Below are 22,391 nucleotides of genomic sequence, written 5' to 3'. Positions count from 1 at the left end.
CTCTGCTGCACAGGTGCCTTTTGATATTTCACACCGTTCAAGATCCAGTGTCCCAGACAATCCATTGCTTACTGGAGCTACACTGCTCAGTGAATTCCGATTACTATTCTCTCTTTTAAACATTTGGAGGTGAACTGCTTACACAGAAAATCAAGCTTTTACCTGTGTAAGACTGCTTATAATGCTCTTACTGTCTGCTGGGTTGCCACCACGTCTAGACTCTTTACTTAAAGGTTGCAGAGATACTACTGCCACTTCCAGGGTTCTGTTATAGATCTTTGTCAGAGCAGACATTTTGATCTATCATTGATACATTAATTAATGTGTTTCATATAATGCGATCCAGGTCACTGGAATGGCAAAAAAACCAAACATGTTTTCTATAAATGGCATTTACCCACCCATATTTGAAACTGTTGACTGTCAGCATTGGCATTGCAAGGTCCAAGAGGTTTTTAAACACTAGATGGCCTTAAGAGCCATGTTAAACCCATGGAAGGCCAATTTTAAAGCATTAAGTAAGAAATTTGATATCTATGCCACCATTAATGTTTCATCACTTATGTGCGCTTATCATTTAATTTACGGCTCAAAAATCACATTTTAGAGTGCACTGTCTCTTTAAGGGCAGTGCCTCTGTGATTAAGCAGTAAGTCAAAGGTGCTGCCGTAAAGGTATGAACATGTATATTTTTACGACATTGAGGTCGATAGTCGCAAACGTGTAGGGTGCTCTGGGCGTTGTTCTTGACGTAGAGAGCCGTCCACTGTGACCTGGATGTGTGAAGCTGAGGGGGACTCCACAGGCTTCTTCTCGTGTAATGGCGATGAATGGTAATGATCGTTTTCAACACACATCTCCGTGTTGAAAGCGGTAACATGGCGAGTTTGGTATCCCCCTGGTCTGCTGAACTGTGACGCGCTAGCAGCCGAATGGACGGCATCGGTACGTTGTCGGTTGAAAGCTGGACTAAGTAGCCTCTTTGGGCAGTTTGGGTGCTTTACTGTCTCCGTTTGCTTCTGACGTGCTGGACTGGAACTGGATATGACTCCCGACTACGTCGTAACGTCAGCATTACTGGGAGACGACAGTATTTACTTCTCGGGTGAGGAAGTGGAGCTGCGTCAAAATAGCTGAACTAGATAAGGTTGAAGCCGGACGTTTGGTTACGTTGCCTTCATAATAAAGGCGCAAAATACATTATTTTTACCTTGCATTTTGAATTTCTGGGATTAATAGAGCAGTAAAACGAAGGGAATACGACAGGCGACTATTTTAATACAAAAAAGTGTTGTGGCATTCGTTTTACCCCAATACACTGCATTATCTGTACCTCGCCACTCCTTTTATTTTCGAAGCTGGGAACGGAAGCCGTTTTTGGTTGCACTGTTGTTGAGACCGGTGGGAAAGGGGATGTGGCCATGATGTATTTAAGTTGCTGTTGGAGACATGAACATCGCTGAGTCGGCGCCGGAGCCCCGCTTCTCCTCCGGACACAGCGGGCGTCGTATCTGGACGAACACGACCGAGGCTTCCGACCGGACCATCTCCGTGAAGTGCTTCTCACCCTCTCGCCCGGACACTTTGTTGAATTGGCGTGATGGGCCGTCTTCGGTGCTGATGTGAGAACAGCATGTAAATCGATACAGTCACGTGGATTGTTTTTTATTATTCATTTAATTCTTTCGTTTTGGTCCAAGGGCTTTGCTATTTTTCCTCGTGTTATTATATATATGTGTGTATATATATATATATATATATATATACACATATATCATTTTTTTTTTTTTTTTTTACAAATGTCAACAACTCAGCATCAAAGGATGATGGAGTCGTCTCTAGCTCTCGGTAGACTGGAGCTGACCCCCAGCCCAGCCGCTGTTGGGGTCAGCCTGGCCCCGAGGCTATCGGGCGGCCAGCGGCAGACGGGACAACAAGGCCCGGCTCATCTGAACGGCTGCGTCCCGCTGTCACATCAGGTGGCCGGCCACAAGTACGGCGTGGACAAAGTGGGTAAGTGAACTGGTAACGACATTTCCTCATTTCCCCTGCAAATTGAACGTGTCTCGCGAAACGTAAACACCCGTCGCTCAATTTTCTGGAAAATGAAATGTGTTCCTGCTCATCACACTGTCGTGCGACTGATGCCATTGCTGTGTCAACTTTTCCACCTGCAAATAAGCCAATAATGCATCGAGTTTCACATCTCTCATTCTCAGTATGAGCAGACAACTTTGTTGGTTCCTCTTGTTCCTGCCACCTGTGATGCATTATCAGATACTGTTAAGACCATTCAACCTAGATGGGAATTTTCCAGTTTACTGTGTGATGTATCCTGAACCTGAAAGTGTGGATGACAAAGGGACATTTCAGAAAATGCTCTTGGACCTGATGCTGTCAGTAAGAACAGGAAATAGTGAGAATTTGAATGAGGTAGGGTTTATGCATATGTAGAATATCTTTAATATTCTGAAGACAGGCACCAATTCACTTAATCTCACCGTACCTCGGATCTATTTTTGTTTGCCCATGTGTGCATTTGTATAAACCTCCACTGTGTGTTTAGGCAAGGTGTGGAGCTGAACTGATAGTGCATGGTAGTCAGCAGCAGGTATGACAGTACAGTCTCAGGTAGATGAGCCACTGCTGTTCAGTCAGTTACCTTGATGAAAGGCAACTTCCTGGAATACCTGTCCCCATTCTCTCTTCTTTCTCCTCTTCTTCTTTCTTCTCTCTCACTCTCTTTATCCCATCATCCCCTCTCTCCCACATTTCTCTCCTCTCACCCTAACCGGTCAAGGCCGATGGCCACCCACAATGGTCCCCAAGTGCTTGCTCATTGTGGTAACTGTTGGGTTTCCCTGTAATATTGTTAGGTCTCGACATTTTACAAATAAAATTGACTTGAATGTTGTTGTACAGACGAGACATTTTCAAGAGGTCCCTCTATGGCCTGCAGTCAGCCAGGTTGCAGCCCAGCCAGACCTGTCCATTGTGTTTCCACAGTGTTCATGTTTTGCCTGAGACAGTGTACATAGCCGTTGGTGAGATCTGCCGTTTTTATTCATATTCACCGTATAGCGTGCGCCCTACTGAGGGCCATTCTAGTTTGTTGTTTGTGAGCAGGATTCTGCCAAAACTACTGATTTAAAGATTTTTGGTGTTTTTTTGTTGCCATTTTAGTTTGTCAGAGTTTTGGCAATTGCCGTTGTATTAGGTTAGACACACTAAGGGAGTGAGAACAGGTCCGTCCTGTGGTGTGCTAAAGTTTTTGCAGTTGCATGATGAATTGGCACACACACACACACACACACACACACACACACACACACACACACACACACACACACACACACACACACACACACACGCACACACACGCCAGCTAAAGTTAGCAGCCCTCACTCTGGCTCCCTGGTCAGTCGTGACTTGTGATAGAAGTGTCATAGAAACCTATTTAATAATGGTAAAGAAGATGTTTGTGAATCTCATGTCTGTAAGTTGATAGATTTTACTACTGCTAGAACAGGTTCTACCTGGGAACTTATGCCACTCAAAATTTGTGGGTGAAGCAGACATTGAGCTTTTTTTTTTTTTTTTTTTAGAAAAGTAGCAGCAGTGTAGATCTTGTCATTTTCAATAACTATAACAGCACATTTTAAACTGAGACCACTATTTAAGTTGGTCCAGTCTCTTAAGCGCTTCATTTGTGATGTAAAAGAAAAGCAAACCAACAACAGGACTGTGTGACAGTAGTTTTTATGTGTTTCAGCATGTATTCCAAAACTGAACTACTATTGTGTCAACCCAAAGCAAAAAAGTTAAACAAGGATTATGCTGTTCACCTTATCATACTTCATGTTACCACCTATCTTACTAGTTCTTTAGAAAAAAAAAAAAACTGGGTGGAACGTAGTGACCACACAGTCCAATGTACTGTATAAAATATTTGTGTGATGATCATTTGAGTCTCCTCTCGAACTAAAGTAGAATGAAGCATTCAATGAAGCAATGACAATGTTATCTCAGTCCCGCCTTGGGCTTGGTAGTGAATAATCATTAACACAGGCTACATGAGTTTAAACTAAGAAACTTGTATTGACACAGTATTGAGACTCAACCAAACAGTCCTTTAGTCTCCATGACAGTTGCAGAACGAGCTCTGGAATCCTGTTCAGCTTGTACTGCAGCTGAGTGAAAATAATCCAGCTCACTCCTCCCACTGTTTCCACAGGCTTCCAGTCTCCTGCTCCACCATAGTTCTCTGTTAAAATGTGAGCTACTGATGAGCAGTCATTTTTCACTTACCACTGTGTGATTATTTCATTTTCTCCAACACAAGTAATCTGATGTGCTCATTGGTCATATCATGACCCTCTGTGATCCAGAAGGGATGATCATTATTTGACAGGTTGGGTCTTTAACAGGGATTTTGTGTTTATATGTCTGCTGTTAACCAGCCAGGGTCAGGGGGGGGGGGCTTACTTGATTCCCATGCATTAAATTCTTGGTGCTTGGTGATTAAATTGAATGTATTATTAATAGAGCAAGACTGATAAATCAGTCTGGTCAACGTTAGCTGTTGTTAATGCAGATGTTCCGCCCACAACTGAGTCCGGTTCTGCTAGAAATTTCCTCCTATTAAAAGGGATTTTTCAGTTCTAACATCTCCCACACATTTTTACAAAAAGAATACATTCTAACAGATTGATATCAAGATTCTTTATTTTTTTTTCTCATCTATGTTTAAATAAACAACACTATTGGTTGATATTATTACCTAGTTTTTTCTACTCTGCCTCGTTTCGTTAACATTATTTCCTGAGCTATAATGTCTAATGTAATAGGTAGACATGCTTTTAGATTTAAGCACTGGGTTGTGAAGCTGTTTGATGATTTTCCATATCAGTCAAAGATGGCAACTAGCTGCTGTTTTCATACTAAAATATCACAGTTATAGTAGATTTCCAAGCAAAAACAAAGCATGAATGCTGATAAGGAATCCATATGAAGCTGTAGATGAATTCCCTGGCAACCCCTGGTCAGTTTCAAAAAGTTGGGTTTAATGAGACAGAAGAATGGGTTAATAAAATCACTCAACATTGTCAGGAAATGTAATATGCAAATCGGAGATTGTTTTTTTTTTCCAATAAGAGCACTGCTAGTGTGTGTGGTTAGATCATAATGTAGTTACAGCATCTGATAAAAGAAGGAAAGCAAAGGTCTAAGTCCAGCTGAGTCATAAATGTGGAGCAGCTGACAGGTGAGTCCTGTCCTGTCAGCTGCTTTACACTGACTCTTCATTTTGAAACCAAGGGGTCTACTTGTAATAAACCAGTATTAGTGGGATTGATCATGACTCGTCGATTCAATTTGATCAGCAATGGTTAAGCTCTATTTAGAGTGCAACTATATTTAATTGTACCATCAGTTAGATAGACTTATGTCAATGTATATATCTGTCTGTCTGTCTATCTATATGTCTTGTGGTAGAACAGAGATTGTCCAGACAGGAGGCGTACCAGCTGTTTTCAGTTGTCGCACTCTTTTAATCCAGCTGTCTACATGGGTCCTGAAACATATTTCACTTGTACTGTTTGACCTATACTCACCACAGACAGAGCACTGATGCTGCTGCTCTGCTGGTGTGCTGCTTCCACTGCGCCGCCAGTGCAGATATGGTATAACATTACTTTGTGTTTGAAGGCATGTGTGTTGGACTTATTATGGATATTGCAGTGTTGTTGTGTTTGTCCTTTGTGAAGATACACAGCAGGTTTGATCTTCCACTATCTGCAGAGGCAGTGCGAGAGTAGTTGTTGAGGCTCTGGCTCCTGCTTTTTCTCAGATTTGAGACTGATAACCTTAATGGTTGTTTTTACTATTTGTAGGTCGTATTTGGATTTGGCGTATTTGCATTTGGTGTGCATGTGTGTGTGTGTGTGTGTGGAAACATCTTTGTGTTCTTAGAGGAATCTAGAGATCTGCCACAAAACACTATAATCCTCTCCACCGCAGCTTCATTCAGTCAATCTGTAATCAGCTGTGTTCAGTATGTGATGATGTAACAGGAGACTCAACATCTTTATTTCTACACTGCAAGTAGGCTTGCAAAGGGAGCCAAATTATTGCTTAACCTTAAATGATTATCCTACTCAAAATCAAAAAACTCCAAAAAAGCTAAAAGACAACTTAATGACTTTAAGTCATTTGATTTATTAGCCAACCATCGGTATTGGCCGTTAACTGCAAATTAGCAAAGAAGGTGACATGATGTTGTGATGATAATGTTTATCTTTTCTCATGAGCTGGCTAAATGTTATTTGCACATAGTCTGCAAGGAGTGTGAGATGCTGACAATAAATTATATCTGTCAATAACGTTAGGGACATGATATTTTGCACCCTTCATAAATGTGTTTTAGATTGTGACAGCTTGCTCGTGTTCATAGGATATTAATTGTTACTTGTTAAGCCAAAGTTTGGCAACATGAATTAAACAATGTTTTAACAGAGCTATTTGACTGTAAACATAAATAAATTAATCAAATAAAGTAATTCAGTCAAGTCATTAGCACGTACGTGAAAAATGCAGTCGATGCTCAGTGATGGAGAAAATATCACAAAGTCCTCTTGACCAATTTTTGATGCAGTGCAAAACAGTGGTAAATTTCCACGGTAATCAAATTTGGTCTAATCTTATTATAAACCACTGTGCAGTGTTGTGGTGTCTGGTAAGCCTCCAGACTCATGTATCAGTTACTCACACGGCCCTTCTAGGATTGTGTTTCCCACCAAGGCCTTAAAGAACACGACTCCCCAAACCCAGTAACTCCTAACAGGTTACAACACCTCTGGAGGTCTGCTGTTGGCACCAAGAAAAACTCTTGATCAGTCAGGACTAATTTCCAACACTGAGATCTTAAGGTAGATGAAGGCTACAGGCCCGGATTTCTACTTTTACTTCTGACAGCAGCAGATTCAATTTATTTTCCCCGTTCACATGTTCTTAAGTCAGATAAAAGTTTTGAGTAGTGTAAACCCAGTGTGTTGGGTAATGAGGGGAGAGTGAAGTTTCTCATGACACACACACACACACACACACACACACACACACACACACACACACACACACACACACACTCACACACACACACACGATCAAGGGCAAAGTCACTCATGCTGCTCACTTTCTCATTTTTGTTCTCTCACTGAAAAACGTAATCGCCACATATTGACAGATTGTCTTCATTTGAGTTTTATTGCTTCTGTCTGAGCTCAGTGTATGTTTGATCAATTCAGTATTATACATTACACATTTTCTTTGAATCTGCACCAAATTGCACACAGTCATAGATATCACTCCCCTAAATATGCCAGCTTTTTTTCACCAAGATCCATGCATCATTGTTTGGATCCACACCAAAATTTGATGTGTCCTATCTTGGTCCATGCTCCATCTATTTGTTTCTGCATAGTCCTGCTGACAAACAATTCAACCAACCAACAATCAAACAAATGGACAAAGGTGAAAACATAACCCTTCTTGGTGAAGGTAATGATTCACTTGTAAATCAGTTGATAATGAACATTACACTTAGGCGACTGGAAATCATACACATAGGGATTGAAAGCCAGATGATTGGGTCATGCTGTAAGCTCCTACTTCTTTTCTATTTTCCTTGCATTGTAAAACTTTTCTTTGTGTTGATTTTTGGTGCCATCTTTGTGTTTGTTGCAGGCATTTTGCAGCATCCAGATGGGACAGTCCTGAAACAGCTTCAGCCTCCACCAAGAGGTCCTCGAGAGATGCAGTTTTACAGCATGGTAATACCTATGCATTCAGTTTGTCTTAAAATAAAATGTGTTTTTACTTATTTGTTTGATTAATTTATTATTTTGAATATGATATAATTACATGTTATATAATTACATGGTTTAAATCAACAAAATGTAAAAAAAAAAAAAAGCCTGGATCCCCTCCCTTCTCCTGATTGGTTCTTTCTTGGCCCATGTCCCATCCTCTCACATCCATCCACTAGTTTGGTGGAAATCCTTTCTGGAGGTTTGTGTAGTCCTGCTAACAAACAAACAAACAAATACACAGGAATGAAAACATAACCTCTTGATGGAGGTAACAATAAATTTACACTCAATTCAAACTCAAAATCCATGTGAAAAATAGGATGATAGTAGGAGGGTAATGTTGTGTAGTTGTGTAGTAACTGCATCTCTATGCCCACATAAGCTAACCAGGTGAATATCTGTATAGACCAGTCAAGCTTTCAAAAAAAAACAACTTAAAAATATTACATGAATTAGGTTATAAAAGAACCTGTGTCTGATGCAGCATGGCTCCACATGGAGAGGAACTGTCTGAACAAGTCAGAAACTAGACTGAGACTAAAGATGGAGAGGATGCAAGAATCAATAAGCAGGCTACCTGCAGTAGTGGTTGGGAGGAACAGGAACAGCCGTTCTACAAACAACTACCGATAACAGAAAGATCAGTGAAGAGCATCCTCAGAAAAATGACTCCAATTCAGTATTTACACAAGCTTGTATTGGAAAACAGAAGTCAAACTCTGCAGAGGGAATCATGATCAGAGCATGAATCAGAGCATGAAAACCACCGGGTAAAATGTTGGCAGGATCACCACAGTGACTGCATAGTGCTGACTGTGAAACATGGAGGTGGGAATTTGCTGATGGGGGGCTTCAATGACCCCAAACACACCAAACGATCACACAAGAGTATGTTAAGAAGAAAGCTTGAGAAATGTGGCCTGTCACAGTGTTTACTTTGACTTAAATGGGGAGTAAGCAATTCAAAAGCAATACACGTTTTGTAAAATTCTGCAAATATTTCCTTACGGTCCACTAGTTGTAGGTTCTGTGTCCCCAACAAAATCGCATCACACAACACTGCATGTGCATCTTGTAAACACCACTCCCCGACACCTTAAGAGACGTGCTAGCAATTAACGCTACGACTCGAGAGTTTTGGCCTAGTGGTTGGCGCATCAGTCTCCCATACCCAAGGCTGCGGGTTCGAGGCCTGGTCAGTGTAGTAAAATCACAATAACAACAACAACAAAGAGAGAGACAAGCTTTCTCCGAAATCGCTACTGCCCCTTTAAATCCAACAGAACACTTTAAGAACATTTTAAGGCAGAAATTAAGTCTTCTTTAATGAGGTCATCCAATCCCAGGAGGATCAAAACTCATCAACAAAAATAAAGGTAGACATGTGAAACCAACTTTGGGACATGATCTGTCCTAACATCTTAATAATATTGAGCTGGGTTGCACTGACTGAATGAATCAAACTGGGACAATGAAGACTGTCAGTCTGTCTAAGCAGAAGTCAAAGATGAATTGATGGATGGATATTTTAATCCATAAAGATTAGATTAGATATGTGAACATGCAAACGTGTCAACTTCAGAGTTTCAGTGTTTTCTTCAGAGCTTAGCTGTGCTGTCAGTGTCTTCACAAAACCATACCATAGTCAATCCCTGTGACACATGTCACCAGGGTTCAAAATTAGCACCATCCACCAGCCAAATGCTGATAAAATATATATTGGCTGGTAAATTTGCTTCACTCACTAGTCATTTGGCTGGTGGACGGAAAAGTAAATTTTGAACCCTGCATGTCACACACTGAGCCGCCATCCTCCACACAAATGGCTGCAGGTCTACACACGGTTGGAAGGGAAAAAATGTTATTAGTTGTTCTAAAACACCAGTAAGCAATATATTTCAAGATATACAAATGTATTTTATTTATTTTTAAATCCGGTTTGGAACAGTAGAAACTATTTAACAATATGGACTGCTTGTAATACTGTATGTTGTTCCAAACCTTTTGTTTTGATGCAAGTACGTTTTAGTTGTACAGTTTCTATCAGAAAAGCCAGAGAAAGAAAAAATAAACATTACTTTGAAATGATGCTGCACATACCTTGACTAGCCACAGCTTTGATGCTTGAGACATTAAGTTATTTATATTGTAAAAATGCTACAGTAACTGGTTCTGGCTTTAGGTGAAACTCTAATGAAAATAATGTTAGGGTTAGCCCTGCACCAAATATGGAGTATTTAAATGTATGTACAATGTAGTATGATGATGATGACAGGTATGTGTCTCCCAGGTATATAAAGAGGACTGCTGTGATCCATGTCTCCTGGAGCTCCAGAACCACCTTCCTAAGTACTATGGAACCTGGTCCTCTCCTGACAGTCCCAGTGGTAAGACACTGTGAAGCTAGTCAGTCTCTCTCAGACCAGTTCTGTTGATAATGAGAGGCGAAGAGATTTTTTGCAGGCAAAGACTTATTCACAAGTCCACAATACATGCAGCTTTGACAAAAAAAAATCTGAAAAAATTTACAAATCATCTTGGTATGTATCCACACTGAGTGGCTTATTGGACAAATCAACCTGTGCTCTCTGGTGGAAAAACTCTTCCACTAAATCCACTTCTTCCACAAAATCTTTGTTTATTTGTATGGTGAGCTGGTATGAACATGCCACGTCAGATTCAGCAAAGGCTCTGGTGTGTAAATGACTTGTGTAAACATGATGAATGTCACCTGTATAATACAATATGCAGCATGCTAAAATCATATGATGTGTGCTCTCTGGAGTAAAGAACAGCCTTGCCACTAGCTGTGTCAAGGCACATCCATCTTGCCTTCACTGTGCGCTCTACAAGGCCACAATGTGCATATGATGCTCATTGTATGATTGAGCCTCGAAGTTTAAGCATAACTCCAATTGCCTGGAGGAAAACGGGAATTTTAGGTAAATGATCTGAAAACAATTATCAAATGACAAGTCGAGCCATCTCCATGCGCAACTTGGACAAGATGCATGCCAACTGCACTATTCTGCATCACAAAGGAGTTGTGCGCTCCCTGACCATTGCGCAACGGGATTTAGCAGGTATATAAATACATTACAAATTATATTGCAATTGAAATTGCAGAGTTAAACTGAATAATGTAAAAATAATAATAGGTGCAATTTATATGTTTATTCAGAATTGGTTTAAAGTTATGAAATATAGGGGTCACATAAATTGTGTTTGTACCTGAAAGAAAATTCAAAATATGAGAAAATTTATGATTCTCCTAAACCACTCGTACAAAAAAAAACCTCAGATGAAATGTGTTTGTACCAATGAACTTATTGAAACACTGTCAGGCAACACATCAAATGCTGTGAATTGTATAATATCATGATTTTTACTGTTGGGTGTAATTTTTAATTCATCGCATCACTTTTGTGTCAGACATGTACCTGAAGCTGGAGGATGTGACTCGTCGTTTCGTCAAGCCATGCATCATGGATGTGAAACTGGGTCAGCGCAGCTACGATCCGTTTGCCTCGCAGGAGAAACGAGAGCAGCAGATCAGAAAATACCCACTGATGGAGGAGATCGGCTTCCTGGTCCTCGGCATGAGGGTGAGTTTGACCTGTTGTTCAGAGGATCTTTAATCTAGCGATGTAATGGTTTCAAAACTCTGTGTGGAAGTATTTTTCTAATGCAATCCATCAATCTTGTGCACGTAAACAAGCTTTTCATCCTGTTTGATCCATACCGCAAGCTACATTTCAGTGTTTTCACAGAATTACATTTCTTTAAACTATTATGAAAACAGCAAATATTTTCTTCATGTACTTTGTAACAAATAAATCACTGAACAACAGATACAACAACAAAGGTCGGGTCAGTGAGTGTAGATTAAATAATGTGGTTGGCAAGTGAGCCAAGTCCCAGACTTCATGGATTTTTTTTGATGGCCCATAGACACCTCAGGATTTCTTCCAGTGCTTCCAATGACCACTGCGACTACGACAGACAGGTCAATTAATTTGTGAGCTGTTTTCATAGTGACTTTAATAAAAACTGATTTGTTTTTGAAGTTCTGATTATTCCTTCCCCTATAACATCATAACTATAGCCGTTATAATGCTATTAGAGCAGTTGCCACTAGAGCCCGACCGATATGGATATTTTGGGGCCAATGCTGATACAATGCTAAAAAAATTCTGTAACCATCTCCCACATCCAACCATCTGGCCACAGGTTAGCTAGCTCAATGCTCAGATGTATGTCATTAACTTGAAAATTCACAAAACAAATCGTCATAGCACAGACAGATGGATAATAATGAACTCTTTTGTCCACCAACCTGCCAACTTATCTTAACTAGATGATATCAAGTCTATAGTTAGATAATTATAAATTTTATACAAATATCATAACAATAGTGACAACAAGAGAAGTCAATCTATAACCAATGTGATTTATACTGTTCAGGTTGTTGCCTAAGCTGAACCGCACAAAGTTCATCTTATCATGCGTTTGAGTACATACGTCACGTCAGTGTCTCATTATTTAATCCTCATGGGTGAGACAGACAAATGACAGGAAAGAGAGAGAACATCGTATCTGTGGGAAAGGAAGAGAGTAAAATTGCGAAACCTTTATCAGTTTGATGAGTTTCCATTACAACCCACAGTCAGTATCATCGTCATCAGTGAAAGCAAAGCAGCTTTATTTATATAGCAATATTTACTAACAGGGCAATTCAAATTGCTTTACACAAACAACAAAGTGCAAGAGAACATTAAGACATAATTAAAACAGTCATAAAAATTAAGAAATGATTAGAAAATAAAAACAAACTAGAAATAAAAGCTAGAATAGAAGCTAAAATAAAGTATAAAAACAAAACTAATCGTTACAGTGCAGTTTAAGAAAAGTATTTGATCTAGTAAAAGGAAGCAGCAAATAGGAAAGTTACAAGTTTTGATTTAAAAAACTAAGAGTTGGAGTGATCCTGCAGTTTTCTGGAAGCTGGTTCCAAATATTTGGTGCATAAAACCTGAACGCTGCTTCTGCGTGTTTTGTTTTGACTCTGGGGAGTGTATGTGGTGGTTTGAGTTGAGAAACTAACTCAATTAGCCAACAAACTGAGATTTATGCATTTGAAAATCATGGTTTTAACAGAAGAAAATTAATTACAGGGTCAATGAGAATTCATCTTTTCCAGTCTTGTTTCTGAAATGTTTCCATCAAACCCTGACATCATGGTGCGACAATCCAGTCCTGGACATCCATACTACCAAGGATGTGAACATCCACGTGTATCCATGGTCACTTAACTTCATTAATTCCGGTCCCCTTGAATTCAATCAAACCCAAATTGCACACACTCGTATATAGATTGTCCCCTATATAGTCCCCTAAATATGCCTGATTGTTTCCATCAAGATTCCAAGCATTATTATAGAAAATAAGAAAAAACAACCTATCTCACATTGTTAAAGATTTGCCCCAAAATGTAATGGTTTCTGCCTTGGCCATTGTCCCATCCTTCCACCAAGTTTTGTGAAAATCCGTCCTGTAGTTTTTGCATCATCCTGCTGAAAATAACTGCCTCCCCAGTGGAAGTAGTACATGAAGATGTGATTCACCTGTGTTTTGAGGGATTCAGGAGTATACATAGTGGAACTGCCAGTCTTTGTGTAGATGAGGAAACAGCTTTCTGACTGATGTTTTTTTCTGAAAGGCCTGATGTATATGTTTAACCAGGCCCTCAGTGTAAATGACAGTCCATGATGGAACAGCAGCTTTATGGCAGCATGTCCCCACCTTTTGTAAACCTGTCTTAAAGGCACCGTGCACCTGTGCACTTGATGTTTGCTCGTATGATCTTTAAGAAGACCAATGGAAGTGAGGTTGACTGAATTTCTTTAATGCAACATTATCTTGCAGTAAGGCATACTGAGGAGGGAGCACAAATGAACCAGCATCTTTTCGTTAGCTTGAGAGGAAAAACTCCTCAGGGACCCAATTAGGAATCCACTGATTCCAACGGTGTCTTTACTGTGACTGAATCTCAGAGCATGATAGTAATATAAAAGGAACGGCTCCCAAGCCTAACTTGGATCCACAACAAACCCACGTTGCATGCTGCGCCTGCGTCATGGGGACTGTTGCTACCTGAGCTGGACAGTGTTTACTTTTTTAATTTTGTGCATGTCATTTTTCGTGCAGGGACCTGTGAAAGGGGCCTCAAGCTTAAGAGTAGCAAAACTGTGACTTTTACTGAGCAGCAGCGCCCTCTGCAGCCGCACTTGGGGATTAATTATATTGTGCTCCATGTCCGAGCAATTTGTTGTCATGTAGAGAAAAAAAACAAAGCCTTTCAATCTGTCGACTGGAGCTTTGACTGTGTAGTCCAACTCACTGAACTGAAACACAAGTGAACCGTGGATATTCCTCATGATGGGAGGCGCTTCCGTTACAAATGCACCAAACTCTGTTTAGAATTTTCGATATTTTTGTTAAATATTCCTCATTGTATTGGAGATAAATGGGGGTCTATTTTTTACTGATCTATACTTCGGCATTACTTTTGTATTTACTGGGCCTGATTTTGGCAATGTAAGCTGCAACTATCAGTCAGTTTCACACTTCTCACAGGCCATTATACCAATGTTACATGGTGCAAGAACAGGTGTTCAGGGTGATGTGTGGGAAGGTAAGCGGTTCCTTTCTCCAGCGTACTATCAAGATACTTTTAAAGCTGCAATTCTGCTTTTGACGCCTTTCAAGTTTCACTACGTAAACATGGTACATGGTTTTCTCCACCTCCACTAGTGATTCTGCCTTTCTTGCCATCAAAACTCTTGATGGTACCGATATCATCCTTGTAGAATCATACGTAGTATCTAGGGATTTGGCTTAACAGCAGACTATCATTCAAGTTCCATATGCAACAGTTAACTCAAAAATTTTAAATCAAACTGGGCTTCTTATATAGAATTTAAGGTTGTCTGTCTACCTCCAGCCGAAAAAACTATTTTGCAGTCGACCTTCATGTCTGTCCTTGACTACGGTGATATTCTGTATTGTCATGCTGCACCATCAACACTTCAGCTGTTAAACCCGGTGAATCATGGTGCTTAACGTTTTATCCCAAATGAAACATTTCTTACTCATCACTGTTCTGTGTATCATTTGGTTGGAAGGACCTCCTTACAGTCAAAAAGAAATAGCCATCTCATGTTATTCATTTATAAAGCCCTTTTGTTGAAGCTTTTAGACTACTAATCTCTGCTCTGTGTTTGTTTAGATGGAAAGGAGGCTCATTAGTGGTAATGATCTTCCTGTTGGAGAGATAATAGGGCAAGAGAGAGTCAAAGACAGACTGAAAGGAAAAGATGAAAAGAAATGATTAAATGAAGTGCTTAGGAGAGAATCTTTCTGGTCTAAATATTAAAAACTTTGAAGAGCAGCTACAGCACATGGAACAAAAACTTTAAATGTGCTTTGATTAATTCAGGTTAACATGCTGTTATCTGGCTCAAAATATCTTACTCATTCTCGTTCTCGCTGATTTAGTTCTTTGTATCCAACATTGGTTCATTCATCCCAGGTTTATGAAATAATGGTGCACTCTTCGTACGAAATCATGTATCAGTTTTCATGTGACTGGCTGACAACTGTTGATGTGAATGTTGTTATATGAAGCAGGTATCTCCCAGCATGCACTGGGGCAGTACTGTCTCATTATCTGTGTGTTGCTGCATTACTGCTTATTTTGCTGCACAGTGTTTCCACACACAGTTAAACACACAGATAGAGAATGTATAGTAAATGTGCTTATGCTGTGAGTGATGTTGGTGCATGAATGGGTAAGGTTCTCCCTTAACTGTCTTTGGATTGCTTCTTTTATTTTGTTGTTAAAGTATAGATGCACCAACAAATCATTCTCAGTAATCTGCACATTCTCATCTAAAATCATAAAAGGGTTAACATTTTGGGGTTATAGATCTTAGCCATAGAAAGTTAGCCATGTGTATCTGGAAATTAATTCACATCTTGGTCACAAGCCAGTCAAGGGTCAGTAAACTGCACTTTGGCAGGTCTAGGTTTGGGGCTCAGTAGGCTTACAGCAGCTTTTATGGTTCGATCCAGAGTTATAGCTGGTGAGTTTGATGTGATGGAGGCGCGTGTGTGTGTGTGTGTGTGTGTGTGTGTGTGTGTGTGTGTGTGTGTGTGTGTGTGTGTGTGTGTGTGTGTGTGTGTGTGTGTGTGTGTGTGTGTGTGTGTGTGTGTGTGTGTGTGTGTGTGTGTGTGTGTGTGTGTGTGTGTGTGTGTGTGTGTGTGTGTGTGTGTGTGTGTGTGTGCGTGTGTGTGTGCGTGTGTACCTGTTTTGACCACTAGGTGGAGAAAGTCTTCAGTCACAATCATTCCAGGTGACATGTTATGTGTTGTTGTTTTTTTGCAGATGTGAGTTACTTTCTTTAGTGTGAATTTAATAGGACTTGTTTTCAATGATACAATGCTGTATGAGGGTTAAGCTGAGCAAAAGGGGCTCTGTTATTTTTCTCTCAGCACACAATTAAACACTGCTCGTCTATGTATAAACACAAAAAGATATAATCATAATGTGAGTGTTTTAGGGACAAGGACCAACTCACTAACATAATTTTTTCCCCCCTGTATTTCAGGTTTATAAGGTGTGCAATGACACATTTGACTCCTACGACCAGCACTATGGGAGAGCACTGATTATGGATACTATTAAAGATGGTATGTGTTTGTAACTGACACTATCAACAAGTGACTTACTACTACTGATAGTGAAGACGCTTGTCTAATATGCTGTGAAGAAGTTTACTAACCCTACATTGTCAACGTCTGAGTAAATTTTATTTTTGTGACATCTTAAGTATCTCCTGTAACAACATCTGACAAAAATATTAATCTTATATATTCACATATATACAGTGTTTCCTGCAAAATCAGATTCTACATGTGGTTTGTAAAATAAACACCACGTCTCCTCTCCTTTCCAGGTCTGGCTAAATTCTTTCATAACGGTGTTTGTCTGAGAAAGGATGCCGTGTCAGCCAGCATCCGCCGGGTGCAGCAAATCCTCCACTGGTTTGAGTCTCAGCACCAGCTGACCTTCTACGCCAGCTCCCTTCTCTTTGTCTACGAGGGTCTCCCCTCTTCTTCCTCCTCATCCTCCCTTTCCTCCCTTCTCAGCACCCCATCCGTCTGCCAGACAATGGTGAAAAGTGCCACGTTGTCATCAGCGGTTGACAGCTGTCAGAGGGAGGATGAGGAAGCCAGACAGGAAGGGGCGGGGCAGGAAGAGGAGGTGGCCGAGTACAACAATAACAACATTCAGGCGGTGGTGCCCTGGTATAGTCAGGCCATTTACACTAACCACAGGAAACCTGGCCACCACCACTGTGCAAAGGGTCATCTACAAGGCAACAGTAGAGCTGGTGAAGCCGTGGAGACGACGGTGAGCTCATTTTCCGGAGGTAACAACTTAGTACTGTGTCAAGAAGACAACTCCACATGGAAACAAACAGGTGAGGCCCAGCAACCACCAAATGCCAATGGAAACAAATCACAACTGGAAAGGAAGGTTGCGGAAGGAGAGAGGGAGGAATGTGGCAGAGGGAGAGAGGAGGAGGAAGTGGAGGAGCTGAAAGGACGAGGAAACGAGGCAACAGAGGAGAGTGGAGAAGACACAGAGGTGGAGGTAAGGATGATTGACTTTGCCCATGTTTTCCCGAGCGAGAGCCACGATCATGGCTACATCTTCGGCCTCAAACACCTGCTGACAGTGCTGGAGCAGATCCTCTGTGACAATGCCTAGAGTTCTAACTCCTCCTCACTCCCCCTGAAGCTCCCGACCTGCATACAGTGAAACTCTTTCTCTTCCCCGTCTACCTGCTCCTCTTCTCAAAAGGCAGGAGAGAGGGAAGAATCAAAGAAGTGAAAACTAAAATTGAACCATCGTTGTCATCATCATCTCACGTAATTGTGATGGTCTGTCTGTGTTTGTGCATGTGTGTGTGTGTGTGCCTGTCTGAAGCGGGGAGGTGGTTGATGCTGACAGCTGTGTTATCCCTGTGTTCAGCAGCAAACACATGCACTAATCCAATGAAGGCATTACAACCCTGTACTTAAACACAACATATGCAGCTGCATGATTTACTAATGCTCAGACAAGCTCGTCATAACCTAAATTCAACTGTAGTCCATTTAGAATGCATTTAAATCAATTTGAAACTAGATATCAGTACATTTGACACCCTTTAATATCTTTTGTTGGGTTAGACCACTGTGGGGAATGCTACAATCTATGAGCAGCACAGGCAATATGGGTTTACATGTGTTTTAAAAAAAAAGGGAATCCTGTACTGAGATTTTTCAGATGCTTTTCTCCAGATTCCAAATAATCTTATTCAAGATTATTCTCCTCAATTGAATTTCTTGGATTTCTCTTTGTCTGTTAGCTGAAGACCTATAGGTGATGTGACTTAGTGCCGTAAAGCGCAACGATACTTTTCGTAGGAGATCACACCCGCTCAAACCTAGAGACAGACATCCTTTTATTGTTGAATAAGTTAAAGTAGTAATCATAATGACGTCTTGAAGGTAAGTTGACACCGATTTGCTGTACGAGCATTGCATAAATCTTGAAGTCTGCAGCATGTTGAAGTTTAAGTCGGGTTGTCATTTTGTGTTTGGTTTAAACCACTGTCTACAGGTATTTAACTCAGGTAAATTTACTGTAAGAAAATGTTTGATATTACTACTTTTGTCCTACAAGATGATCCTCATGCTGTCTGGTTGTTCAGCTCTAAATGAATGTTTTATATAGTCTTATCTTAACTCGTGATTGACCTAATCTCATCCTTTTAACCGTACAATTAACTAACACCCAGTGTATTGTCTTTTAACTATGGCAATTTTAATTGTTGTTGTACATGTTCGGCTGCCAAATCACTTCTTCTTTCTGAAGCCTGTGCTCTTTGCTGTGACTAGACATCGATCTGGGATTAACCATTAGTCGCTTTGTGATTTCAAGTTATCATAATGTCATGAATTGATTTTTATGCAGGCAACAATTGGAAAATCAACCATTTCCTTCCTGAATTCTGGAGTTATGATCATTAGGAGGATTTGTGGGGTTTGACAGAAGCATATTCTAGTGGATGACAGATGTGCTGTGATTGGTTGACATAAGATGTACTCGCGTAACTTCCTTAAGGATTTTAAGATTGTAGTAAAAAGTTATTTGAGACATGCTGCTTTAATGAGATTCTACTGACTGACTCGCTGCTAAAAGGGAAAGACAGCAACTGAATGGTTTTGTTTATTTTTCTCGGGGGGGGGGGGGGGGGGCAGAGTAACAGTTCTAAATAAAGAAGGAGTCAACTCATTTAATTTTACTTTTTTAGAAAATTTGTCTTGCAAACATGACTTACGTCACTTGCGTTTGTCTTGTTTTCTCTAGAAAACAAAATGAGCCTAGTTTGACAAGAAATCAAAACAGAACACCATATTCCAGAGACGTCAGCCACATGCCACGGCCTTCATAAGCAGATTGGGTTTCAGTTATTAATGCACCCACTAAAAACCTACCTTGTGATCTTTTTGTAAATTTTTATTTACTTTATTTACTTTGAAAAAGTTTTGTACAAACTCTTGAACATTTTTTTAATCTCTACTCTCATATGTCATGGTCAAAATGAGGGATGTCCATGGTGAAACAAACCTGTAAAGACTGCAAGGCAGGATGAAGGCAGGATTACTCCCAGGGGCCCTATGCATATCCATGGTCAGATTTGTAGTCCGTTGAATAGTTTCAAGTTATATTCCACACAGAGAAATTTAAAAAGTGCAAATATGTTTCATAACATGCACCTCTAATCACAATAGAAAAGGAAATGCAGCTTTTAGTGTGGGCGTTTCAGACGAGCAGCACTGAAGATGTGTGAGTGAATGTCCATCCTCACCTCAGTCTGACCCATGTATTAGTCTGACCCCACTTTCCAGTGTGATGGCTGCCTATGAAATGTTCCGTCTCTCCTCTCTCTGTCTTTCAACAATGGACAAATGCAACATACCTTTTAATTAACTGTGTATCTTCAAGATGGAAATAGTATACCTAAATCATTCTTCAATGCTGAGCAGTTGCCTTTGTGCCACTGTCTCTGTCTTTAGGTTTCTGAATAGCTTTACTGAATCCACCCTCTGCTCTCTGCACTTAAAATGGAGCTGGTTTACAACATGATGCTAAAGGTCACTGCCCCAGTACGCCAAAAAACAGCTTTGATTTTAACCTATGATATGCACAGGCCTCTGAAGCTTTTAATAGATGACTACAACAAACAATATGAAAACACTTGTCTTCAGCAAATGACCTTTATTAAGTGTGTTTTGATTTTAATCTAAATCAAAAGAGACTGCTGATTAGTATATATTTTCTCTAATGTTTTTATTAAGACACTAGATCATTTGTCTGAATGAATCAATGTGAAAGTTGAGGAGTATTTTAAGGGATATTATCAGGAGTTAGAGAAGAATTTATTTTTTTAATCACTGCCTTATTTTCTGTCCATGTCTCCTAGTTGTCTGTATTTGAAATATTGATTATTGGTCATTCTGGCAGTTTTTTAAATCTCGTCTCTGTTTCTTGTCAGCTGTATAATGGCTAACTAACAAAAAGCATATCATGCATTTGCATACCGGGCATTATTGATTGAATTGGTTTGATCATTAAATGACTTGCAGTAATGCAACATTTGACTTTAACTCCCCTCAATCAACCAATGTTACTGAGAATTTGTATTACAACATTGTTCCCCAGATCACATGAATGTTCAAAGATTAAATGGCAGCATGTTTCCTTTTCAAGGACCACAGGAGGGGTTTGACATCTAATCCCACATATTACATCACATTCCTTCTTTACATTACAGCCAATCACCTAGAGTGTTTTTAGATTACTGAATATGTTTCTCCAGCTTCCTCTCAGGCAGCCATTGGTGTCCATCCAACTTAACTGTTTTGTGGTCATTTTTATGAAACTCTCTGAATTACCATAACTGATTACACAGTGAAATAACAAAGGGTTCTATACTATATATATTTATAGAAGACATAGGTTTTTGCAGTGTTCAACCTGTGGAATAATGAGCAATAATTATATCAAGTTGTAAAATTATCAATTAAAAATCAGATAAATAAATTTGTCAATTAATAGTTCTGTTACTTTATTCTGTCTTTAAATGATGTAATATAATTGTTGGATTTAAAAAGCAAACTCCAAGCTTTTAAATTATATGTCTGTTATTCCATTTATTTATTTAGCTGACTATCACATCCAGTCTAACATATATCCAGCCTAATATTTCAATCACAGTTTTTTTTTTAATTTTTTGACTCTTAAAGATGACATTTTTCTTTTTAAATGCAGTGATGACATAGACAGTTTTAATGTTAGCACAGGAAACAAATGTATGGTGGCATGGAAGAAAATGGAAAAAAATGTTCATATTAAACTCATTCAATGTTATTCCATTTTAAAATGTAATCTTTCATCATTTCAGGACAGCCAGGACATATTTAAATCATGTTTTCTAATACAGCATGTATGATTTTTCAATTGATTAGAATGAAACCCTGTAAAGGTCTATAATTATTCCATTGAACACTGCAGGCTCACTGAGATGGATAAGTATGTACATTTAATAAAATGGTGGAATGGATAAACATCAGTGACTGCCTAGAAGGTAGAAGAGGACAAAACACAGGAGTTAAATAAAGTAAATCAAGTTTGTGCTAAATGGGTGGAAACATGCATGAAAACTTTTATTGGCGTCAGCAGCACAGACATGTGACAGAACTGACCACTTCTACATATAATAATTTGAAGCCAAGCCAAACTAGTTATGTTAAATGTGAATGTCGCATGTTTGGAAGAGGGGACTGATGTTTGCGTACAGTCCGTTAAAGGGATAGGTCAGTGATTTTGAATTGGGGTCGTACGAGGTACTTATGCATAGTTAGTATGTCACCTCATGGAGATGGTGATCAGCGTTGTCATCCCACGGACTTTCTGAGAAGAGCTCGATGAATTGAAAGTCAGAGTCCCACTGTTGCAGAGGGGACCAACGAAAAACGTCATGTATTTTTTCCACTGCTTTAGTTTGCCGCCAGACAGACGTTTCTTTTTGAAATTTGTTCAAGCGTACTTCGGCCATGTATTACTACACCAACTCCGGCGCAAAGCAGCAGCTCTTCTTCTGTATACTGTGGTTCACAAAGGTATCCTCTTTAGTCCACAGTGAATGCCACGTCTTCGTCGCTTTCACAATCACTCATTTCCGTGGTTTTCTTGCGTCGAACAGCCGATTTGCGGAATGATACGCTGCTCCTCTGAACCTGCGTGAGTCGGTGTAGTAATAGATGGCCGAAGTACGCTTGGAAAAAAGTGCAAAAATAAACGGCTGTCTGGGGGCAAACTAAAGCAATGGAAAAAATACATTATTTAGC

General features: G+C 39.9%; 1 protein-coding gene across 7 annotated transcripts; it reads left to right on the top strand.

Annotated features, from left to right (window-relative positions):
* Positions 1-679: 679 nt before the first annotated feature.
* ipmkb (inositol polyphosphate multikinase b) lies at positions 680-21,481 on the top strand. 7 transcript variants are annotated; one of them, XM_047327789.1, is made up of 7 exons: positions 680-833; positions 1,815-2,013; positions 7,741-7,826; positions 10,156-10,252; positions 11,298-11,470; positions 16,535-16,616; positions 16,883-21,481. In XM_047327789.1, exons 1-7 carry the CDS (start codon positions 831-833, stop codon positions 17,698-17,700), a joined length of 1,458 nt encoding a protein of 485 aa, XP_047183745.1. In that variant the 5' UTR covers positions 680-830; the 3' UTR covers positions 17,701-21,481. The 7 variants fall into 7 exon arrangements, with proteins under 7 accessions (XP_047183745.1, XP_047183748.1, XP_047183747.1 ...); XM_047327792.1 differs by having other exon boundaries at positions 695-945; XM_047327791.1 differs by having other exon boundaries at positions 695-1,105.
* Positions 21,482-22,391: the final 910 nt, after the last annotated feature.

This window comes from Scophthalmus maximus, chromosome 16, assembly GCF_022379125.1.
Source record: "Scophthalmus maximus strain ysfricsl-2021 chromosome 16, ASM2237912v1, whole genome shotgun sequence".
Lineage (NCBI taxonomy): Eukaryota > Metazoa > Chordata > Actinopteri > Pleuronectiformes > Scophthalmidae > Scophthalmus > Scophthalmus maximus.
This window is presented reverse-complemented; position numbering and strand designations above follow the sequence as displayed.

Excerpts from the sequence above, each read along its gene's own strand:
- ipmkb (XM_047327788.1), top strand. The coding sequence starts at position 1,734 with ATGTGTGTATATATATATATATATATATATATACACATATATCATTTT. Across the intron at positions 2,014-7,740 it reads GTACGGCGTGGACAAAGTGG|GCATTTTGCAGCATCCAGAT; the intron begins GTAAGTGAACTG and ends TGTTTGTTGCAG. Across the intron at positions 10,253-11,297 it reads CTCTCCTGACAGTCCCAGTG|ACATGTACCTGAAGCTGGAG; the intron begins GTAAGACACTGT and ends CTTTTGTGTCAG.